Source organism: Palaemon carinicauda, chromosome 1, assembly GCF_036898095.1.
Source record: "Palaemon carinicauda isolate YSFRI2023 chromosome 1, ASM3689809v2, whole genome shotgun sequence".
In the NCBI taxonomy this organism is placed as follows: domain Eukaryota; kingdom Metazoa; phylum Arthropoda; class Malacostraca; order Decapoda; family Palaemonidae; genus Palaemon; species Palaemon carinicauda.
Genome location: NC_090725.1, coordinates 102,979,998 through 102,989,997, shown reverse-complemented (window position 1 = coordinate 102,989,997; position 10,000 = coordinate 102,979,998). Strand labels below are relative to the sequence as shown.

The 10,000-nt window shown below is 36.3% G+C and overlaps 2 protein-coding genes across 2 annotated transcripts in view; one reads left to right on the top strand and one right to left on the bottom strand.

Annotated features, from left to right (window-relative positions):
- Nucleotides 1–10,000, bottom strand: part of LOC137650425 (dehydrogenase/reductase SDR family member on chromosome X homolog) — an 833,317-nt gene that overhangs the window by 348,230 nt on the left and 475,087 nt on the right. The window lies entirely within an intron of this gene.
- Nucleotides 1–10,000, top strand: part of LOC137642708 (protein O-mannosyl-transferase 2-like) — a 48,109-nt gene that overhangs the window by 30,004 nt on the left and 8,105 nt on the right. Inside the window, exons 11-15 of the mRNA XM_068375514.1 lie at nt 1,274–1,463; nt 4,972–5,129; nt 8,106–8,197; nt 8,348–8,505; nt 9,372–9,549. Of these exons, the coding sequence (XP_068231615.1) occupies nt 1,274–1,463; nt 4,972–5,129; nt 8,106–8,197; nt 8,348–8,505; nt 9,372–9,549 (776 nt within the window). The remainder of the gene's footprint in view (nt 1–1,273; nt 1,464–4,971; nt 5,130–8,105; nt 8,198–8,347; nt 8,506–9,371; nt 9,550–10,000) is intronic.

The following is a 10,000-nucleotide window of genomic DNA, read 5'->3' as shown; positions in this document are numbered from 1 at the left end:
ACCTGTTAACTAAAACTATAGGGTACTTAGTACATTAAGTAAATGTGGTACCTACCCTTATACATATATGAAACATTATCCAAAACATTGGGCATGAAAACATCGAAAAAAAAATGGGAAACAAGGGACCAGTGATACTTATCAATTCGATCACGGATATTGTTGCCCACTTGATCAAAAGGTTGATGTCGTAGTTATCAAGTTTTGAAAATATCAGCAACGATTTTGAACGGAAATGACTTCCAGCCCAAAATCATTACTCATAGAATAATAAAGTCCAAAGGAAATGGAGCAATTCATACGTAATGATACACTGTGCAAATATAAATAGAAATTTCTTCGGACACTTTTATTTGAATATTTTCTTGGAATTCCATTTCTTTTTTGGAGGAAGCTAAATATAAATTATCTTGAAAAATATACACACAAATTGGCCAGTAAAAGCTGAGCCTTTTGTTTTAGCCAATGAGATGGGAAAAATTAAAATATAACTTCCCAATGATACAACTCTTAAGGGTGTAGAAAGCGTGTACGACTATTATCTTATGATGCACTTCGTTTTTCAGAGGAGAGGTTTCATAGAAATAAAGATGACCCTGATGATGATGATGTCCATACCAGTAAATAATACATACTCTTACAAATTCAAACTCAACTTGATAATGTACTTTGCATCAAATCATCATTTACGTGGATGTAAGAATCCACCTGAAAATTATGTAGAATACGTTACCAGAGCTGTGAAAAAAGCAGATTTTAGGTAAATTATTGTAAAAAGCTCAATTCCTATGTGTTGCTTTGGGTTACCACTATACAGCAGATGGTGAAGTGAATGCAGAGCACAAGAGCAGCTTGATTTTTTTTTTTTTTTTTTTTTTTTTTTTTTTTTTTTTTTTTTTTTTTTTAGAAAGCCACATTCCTAATGATATATGCTAAGCCTAGCAACTACATCAGTCGAGAGGTGGGCGACTGACGACAGCTTTAGGGGGCTATTACCTACAATGAATAATTTCTTTATTTCTTAAATAAAAACGGGTTCTAAAACCCTGCTTTGTTAGAATTACTGTACACCAAGTTTTTATGATTTAGTACTTATAGTGAACATTTATTACTGTACTACTAACTTACAAACTCGCATAGTTCAAGTGCAACCCTATCATCATCAATCCAATTTACAGGCGAAAATAATAGCTGAACTAAGTTTGAACAATAATGGTCATACACATGTGGTTCCTTACAATGATTCATACTCTTCTTTTAAACGTCTTTTCAGGACTATCAAAAAGGTTGACCTAGAGGCTGGGGCTGTTCGCGACGGAAAGGATCCAAATGAAGAACCGATACTCGTAAGGAACGGGGATTACATTATGCTGACCCATGCTGAGTCGGGTCGCTCTCTGAGGTCCCATAGCCATAGAGCACCATTAACTAAACGCCACTTCCAAGTGTGTGGGTATGGAGATGTAAGTGGGTCTAAGGTTGCTAATAGATATGTCGACGTAAGTGGGTATTAAATACAAGTAGTAGGTATGGAATTATAAGTATATGAAAAATTGCAATGTAGTGGACAACTGGGCTGGCTATGTGCACGCCTATGAATATATACGATGATATATTATGACTGACGATGTAATTTTGCAATCCTTATCAAACAGCAGCCGGAGAATTTTGCTAAATTAAAAGCTGTAATGTGCCGTATATGATTTGAGCAAAGCTAGATATACCGTTGAAAAAACATCTAAGCATCACAAATTTTCATTAAACCAAACAAGTGATTAATCATATAGATAATAATAAACTAGGTCACAGTACTAAATTGAAATCCTCTTTGAAAGGTTCTTGAGAAGAAAAGTTGGTGGAGATTACATATTCAAAAGATGTAAGCAGGTACATGAATACATTTTATAGTTATCATGAAGTTTGAATTTTCAAGATTATTTGAAGCCTGGCATAATGGACCCAATTTCATCAAAAACCGTATAGGAAAAGGACCCAAAAATTTTCCTCTGTAGCTGTCATTCATTTCCAGCATTTCTGCCAATACTAATATTCCCTTAGAAAGGATTAGCCTAGAAGTTATTTTCAAATAGAGTACAGTAGTATCTCATGCAATAGATAACTGAATACGGGCAAATCAGGATACGAGCTTACAAACTTAAATCGGGTTACGAGCATTGCATCGGGCTGTGTGCAAAATATTTCCCTCCCTATGGGGATTTTTAGTGGACAAGTACAAATGAGACTACCTTGTGATGTGCAGAAATCAGTCAAGAGGTGCCCATACGCCACGCAGTGTTCACGCCGTGTTCTTGTTATTTTTGCCCCATTTTGTCTCACATTAGCTTAAACCACTCAACCCCTTCCACAGACCTTCCCTCTCCGAGCAGCACTAATAGAAGCATCGTCCCGTGCGAGTGCTTTTGGAACTGTTCTTTGCAGAGTTGGGATCACTATCATTCACCTTAAAAGATATTTCGTACTGCATTGTAAAGTTAACAGTTAAATATTTTGACAATAGACCCAAAGAAAGCTCGTAAGAAGAAGGTGATGATTACCATAAAAATTGAAAAGGAAACAACCTGGAAGCATGAACAAGGAACACATTTTCATATTGTCAACTGCCTCAAAACCATTGATAAAGCCTGGAAAGGGGTCACCATCAGAATCCTCAATTTTGCTGGGAAAACACTATTAAAGGTTAAAAGGTGTCTGGTTTCAGTTCCAGTTTCATCAGCCGGGCAAGCCCAAGTCCCCACTGTGGTGCCCAACCATAGCAGTAGCCTCCTAAGTAAACAGCATTAACTAACATTTCCGGCCTGGGATCGATATGCCGCCCTGAGAATGCTAGGCAAATACGTTACCACTGTACTACTGTACTAGTCAGGAGGCTGTGGCCTTTAATGTTTTCCTAAACGCAATTTTGACGAATTCGAATCCAGGCAGGAGGCAGTTGACAATGAAATTGTGTCCTTATGAAAAAGAAGAGTGTTGGCGGTGGACAAGTACGACAACAGTTATCTTCTTGAGGGAAATAGCAAGCAGTTGAGGAGCTGATAGAGTTGCATAAGGTAAAGCATCAAGAGAATGTGGAGGAGGAGGAGTAAGGACAGACTGACAAAGCTCCTCCTCTATTATAGGTAGTAGGTTGGCCAGGGCACCAGCCACCCGTTGAGATACTACCGCTAGAGTTAAGGGGTCTTTTCACTGGCCAGACAGTAATATATTGGATCCTTCTCTCTTGCTATGGTTCATTTTTCCCTTTGCCTAACACATACACTGAATAGTCTGGCCTATTCCTTACACATCCTCTTCTGTCCTCTTACACCTGATAACGCAGATTACCAAACAATTCTTCTTACTGCACTGTAGCTGAGACTCTTTAGCTATGGTATGCAGCTCTTCTAGGATGAGGACACTCCAAAATCAAACCATTGTTCTCTTATCTTGGATAGTGCCATAGCCTCTGTACCATGGTCTTCCACTGTCTTGGGTTTGAGTTCTCTTGCTTGAGGGTACACTCGGTCACAATATTCTATCTTATTTCTCTTCCTCTTGTTTTGTTAAAGTTTTTATAGTTTATATAGGAGGTATTTATTTTTATCTCGTTGCTCTTCCTAAAATATTCTATTTTTCTTTGTTTCCTTTCCTCACTGAGTTACTTTCCCTGTTGAAGCCCCTGGGCTTATAGCATCCTGCTTTTCCAATTAGGGTTGTAGCTTAACAAGTAATGATAATAATAATAAGTGAAATTGTTGAGAGTTGAAAAATGTGCGAAACCCTGCAAAAATTGTAGAAACACATCACCCTGATAAGGCGTCGGCGGCGAGAACCGTGGATCTATTTACCGACAAGGAAATGTCTAATTTCAATTCTATTTTAAAGAAAGGGCAAAGGCAGTCGTCTAAATAGGTTCCTTATGAAAATTAAATGCAAGTGTGTAAAAACTGACGACCAAGTGTCTAGAAAGCGTAATTCAAATGGAAAGGACGTCGTTCCAGAGAGAGAAATCCCCGATATTTTACCAGAAGTTCTCATAGAGGGAGTCTCTCCTTCCAAGCAATAACCCCCTCCTCCTCCTCCTCCTCCTCCTCCACCTCTTCCCCCTCCCCTCTCGTCTCAATCACGTCAGCCCCCTTCTCTCCTCAAAGGTAAAATACGAATTAATTTCCCAATATTTCTATTTGCTATTGTGAATTATTAATTTGTATTCATTTCTGATGTTAGTAGGTCATAATTGTAACAATAATTACTATTACAAAACCTTTAGAAAACAGTGTATGTGTGAATTTACCGATGTTTATAACGCATTGAGTGAATTTATTTTATTTCTTGTAGGAAAAAAATTAGGTTACGAGCTAGCTCCCAGAACAAACAACTAGCAACCCTAGGTACTAATATATATATATATATATATATATATATATATATATATATATATATATATATATATATGTGTGTGTGTGTGTGTGTGTGTGTGTGTGTACAGCATGTATATTATGTATCAAAATGTTATTACTTAGCATCACATCAACAGCAGTTAATGTTTCATGTCGTTTGATCATTTTAAAGAAATTATTATAAGTATTTTTTACCAATTTATCTTATTTTTTTTTAAATTCATTGACGCATACCACATGATAATCAGGTTTGTTGTTCATTCATGGTTTGAAATATGATTCCCGAGAAATATTGATAGTCTCTACTCAAAAGTTACCTTGATACCAATTCACCTAATCTATTCTTATGTAGTTTATCATCAATTTTTAACTTCAAAATTAATCTATTGATTCTGGTGGCTTTATTGGTGCCATGACCTGACATTTAACAATATGACATTAGTTTCATCCTTTAAAAAGGAAATAATTTGTGCAATGATTAAAGCAATAAGTTGTCCATAACAAAAAAGAAACCATAAGTGTCCCCTAAACCTCTGGATAATCTCAATTAACCGAAATCTGTATTTCCCTACAGGACGGAGCCGGAGGACCTTTCGAGACTTGGCAACTGATTATCCCTGATGCAGAAGAGGGAGAGCCTCTTACCATCATTAATCAGGACTTCATGCTGAAGCACTACAAGATGAATTGCTATCTGCACGTCAGTGAAAAAGCTGTACTACCAAAGGCTTGGTAAGTACAGTAAATCACATTCTTAGTTATTCATACATACAACAACAGCAACAAATGCAGTCATTTCTAGTGCACTGCAGGACATAGGCCTCAGACATGACCTTAGTCCCGTCTAGGGTTTTGCCATTCTCATCATCACGCTGACCACAGCGGGATGATGGGAGACTTTAGCCTGATCGCTTACAGCAAACCGACATAGTATGAGTGGCCCTGACTAGTCAGCTTTGCTGATCATGGTGATACACAAATCCTTTCAACACGTTAAGGTATTCCCACTTAGAAATATACATATATATATATATATATATATATATATATATATATATATATATATATATATTTATATATATATATATGCATATGTATATATACATAATACATATATGATATATTATACATATATATGTATATATAATATATATATATACAATATATATATATATATATATATATATATATATATATATATACATATATATATACATATTTTAATATATACACATGTATATATACATATACATATATAAATATATACACATATATAAATATACATATATATATAAATATATATGTATATATGTATATAAGAGAGAGAGAGAGAGAGAGAGAGAGAGAGAGAGAGAGAGAGAGAGAGAGAGAGAGAGAGAGAGAAAATCGTTTGAGGTTCCTCGACAATCGAAGCATACAACTATTGCTGGTGAGGCGAAAGTTTGTAATCACCAGACTTAACAATTCAGACCCTGTGGGTGAATGACCGGGGATTTCTCCTCCAACTTCAAACCATTCATATATCTATCAAATTTTCCATTAGATTCCTTATACAACCTTCCACTACTTTTCTATTCTTTTAAAATCCCAACCTACTGAGATGCTATCTCCGAGTTACTTGGCTCTCCAGTAAGTGTCGCATTACAATTTTCCTTGCATTGAATGATAGTGACTATACTGGGTCATTTATTTCCAAAAGGAAAGGCGGGGCAACTTATTCAACTTAAAAACAAAAACCTGAACCACCATTCCAAAACATGGCAACTATAGCAGAACAAAATCAAAGAACCAAGAATATTCTGCAAACCTTCACTCCCCTCATTCCCGTCATTTAAAGGTTTAAAGGCCATTCACGAATGGCAAAGGCAAGGGACAGTAAAGCAGGACATGTCCTTGAGACTGACCATATTACATATGATCAGCGCCTAAGCCCCATCTCCACCCAAGCTAAGACCAGGAAGGACAGGCAATGGCTGTTGGTGACTCAGCATATAGACCTAAAGGCTCCCCCCAAAACCCCATCTTTAGCTCACAAGGACGGTGAGGTTGCAGTGACCAAAGGAACTAAAGAGTTTGAGCTGGACTCGAACCCCAGTCTAGCAATCACCAGGCAAGGACGCTACCACCAGACACCCAGGAAACGGCAAAGATTCCCGTGGAAAAGTTATAACATTTAAACGCAAGTGCCACTCTACCATGCGAGGCAGAGCTAAATGTGCATATGAAACGACATTCTTTGTTGTACAAATACAAGCAAATGCTGATGTCACTGAAATAAACACCACCATAATGAATCAAATGGTTGAGACTTGACCAGTGACTTCATTAGTCAATATTGGGATGAAGAATCTCGGACACCAGACACCCTTATTCCAGAAGAAAATGAGGTCCATGTTGATGAAAACATTGGAAAGGATTACGTGACAACTTCGTCTGCAGGAAGGTAATTTGAACTTATTGATCGTACTATCAATGATATTCAACTGCAGTTTGAGTTCAACTCCATTAGTTTATATTCTCGAGAAACTCACAATTAAGTGCTAATTTTCGGTTGAGAAAGTACGTTTGATGGGACATGCAGCTCATATAAAACATTGATAAATATTTCATACCATACTCAAATTGAATATGCCTTTTTTTTCACGATCTCTAAGGTGCACGCCGTACGACATTAAATTTCCATGATTGTCTTTTCACATCAAATCTCATTAAATGTAGTTAGCTTTTGGAAACTTTTACTTTTCTTTAGATCTAAACCCAGAATTTAAACCTTTGATGGCCATTCAAAGTGATCAGCCTATTCCCATTTAACTGTTTTTATCAAAGTGTACAGTACTATATCATAATAATAGCTAATAGCTTATTTTTTCATAAGAATGCTTTAATGTCCACTCTATGATATCAGCTGAACTTGATACCGGATTTGATAATTTATTATGACAGATCCTTAGACAGGATGTCATAAATGACATCTTGGAAAAAAATTTATTGCTAAATAGTCATATTGTTAATTCTTCATTGGATTAAATGCAGAAGTTGTAGTTTAAGAATAGCGACCTTTTGAGATCCAGCCCTAAGAACATTATTTTAGCAGTGGTTTAATTCATATACCCCATCGTGCTATCAAACTCTAAGGGGCACTGATCTTTGACCTTTTTTTTAAGCCGGAATGGTACAGGATTTGACACAAAGGAATGACTAGCTCTCAGTTAAGTTGCCCTATGGATATTTTAGAGAAGGTTACATTGACGTACTGTACTAGAGCGTACATATTAAAGTAAATGGACTAGGCACAAAAGTAGAAAATTAAGAAAGGTGTATCATATTTTACCAATCCCCCCCAACTCCCCGCCCTTTCCACCACCAACAGCAACATTTTAGCACTGTACTCAAACATGCTAAACAAAAGGACAGGACAGATATGATACATATTTGATGTGATACTTTCAACTGAACCATTAAAAATAAAACTGCATATCGGAATCATCTTGATTTACCTGTGACACCTCTAATTGGAAATGGTTGATAATAAACATAAAAGCTACTGTGTAACGTGCTCATACATCCATATATGTTGGCAATATACGATATTAGAGCGTTTTAATTTTTTAAGAAATTAAGATTTCGTTCCATAATTTGAAATTTTCGAGTAAACCCTAATTGTTGAAACTGTGTGATGATGCTAAACCATTCTATTTTCTTTTATAGGTCATTTAACGGAGCCAAGGAAGTTACCTGTACCAAGAATCAATACAGCACAGGTCTCCGGTGGCATATAAACTGGAACATCAGTCCTAAATGTAAGAACACAAAGAGAGAGAGAGAGAGAGAGAGAGAGAGAGAGAGAGAGAGAGAGAGAGAGAGAGAGAGAGAGAGAGAGAGGTGGTTAAATGATAAATGTCAAGCTCGTCATAAGATAAACACTGCCATTAAAATTTTCTTTTTTATAGTAAACTCGACCGCTGTCATCGCAGACAAGGTGTTAGGTCTTTGGGGTAAGATCTACGAACAACATCTCGACATGTTCATAGGGAATTCAGTTCTTATCTCTACGTCTGAAGAAATGGAGAGATCAGCAAGGCCGTGGATGTGGCCACTAGCATGGCAGGTAAGTTAGTAAGAAATTGCTCTTTATTCACAAGTTGGAATTCTAATTTCTTATATCAGAGGATTCGAGTCTTTAGTGATTCTTTTCCATAACCTCTCGAATTTCTAATATCAGAGATGAGATGAGTAATGAAGAAACAACTGGTCATATACAGCCGAACTTCATACGCAGCAATCACAATTGTTCAGTGGCTACTTTCCACTAGTAAGGGTAGAAGAGACCCTTTAGCTATGTAATAAGTTCTCCAAGGAGAAGGTCCAACAAAATCAAACGTTGTTTTCTTGTCTTGGGCTAAAGTTCTCTTGGTTCACGTTAGGCCTACACTCAGGCACACATTTCTATCTTTTTTCCCTCGTTTTTTTTATTGTGTTGGTCAGGCTTAATAAAAGGACATTAAGAGATTACATTTTCCTTATCTGTTTATTTATCTTTCTCTATGGTATTCGTTTTTGAAACCACTGTTACTGTCCTCCCTTCTGTTGAAGTGGATATCCCAGAGGGTACTTAACTTTGTATGGTATGTCGGTTTTGCTATGATGACCTATTCTATCAGACTTTTGTCTTTAGTTTATTGGTTGTATTATCACTATTATTAAGTTTGTTTCCAAATATGACGAGACTTTTTATTGCTTTTAATTCTTATTCTATTTGAAGATATTGGGGTAATTCCGGGATCAGTGTGTCCAAGACTTTTCTGGAGTAACTTTCATGAATCCTGGAAACAAATTACTAATGATTTTCTAAGCTCTCATAACTTATGGAGTGTAATTTCCCATAGCACTACTGTACTTGTCAACTATCTTGTATGATTCTCATAACTCAAAAATAGCCACTAAGAACATTACTGCCACCTCTTTTCTTTGCAGATTCAAACGATGGGTTCCTTCAAAGTCAATAACACGGAGTATGAGCACTTCGCTATAGGGATGACTAATCCTTTTCTGACCTACGTCAACGTCTTATGTCTCGCTGGTGTGGTTTTTCTGGCTACTGTGCACAGCTACAGAGCTAAAAGATGCCAGGATGAAGCTAAAGAATATGTCGGTGGGTTCCTTGGTCTTTCGTAAGAGGTTCAAACACGTTATTGTGGAAATTGAATTATTAAAATAAGGGACATTTTAACAAAACATTTATGAAAATAGAATAGCAACCTTGATGTGAAAATAACTTGATGTTCAATGGAATGCACAAAAAAATAGAATAAAATAGAGTATACTGTATTGTAGACAACTATTTATGTTATTTGGGTAAAAACTCCAAAATTTACAATTAAATTGTAACCTTGCTACCGTTATATATAATAAACACTAGAACGGTACTATATTGTTACTGTATTGCATTAATTATGTCAAGGATATGAATAATGAACTACAAGCGAAACAACCTTTCCCAATTGCCTTCTACCTAAAGAGGAATAAAGGGGTAAGGCGAAATATGTTTATGCCAAATTATTTACTCGAGTATATATCATATATTTTTTGAGTGAGGACTTGAC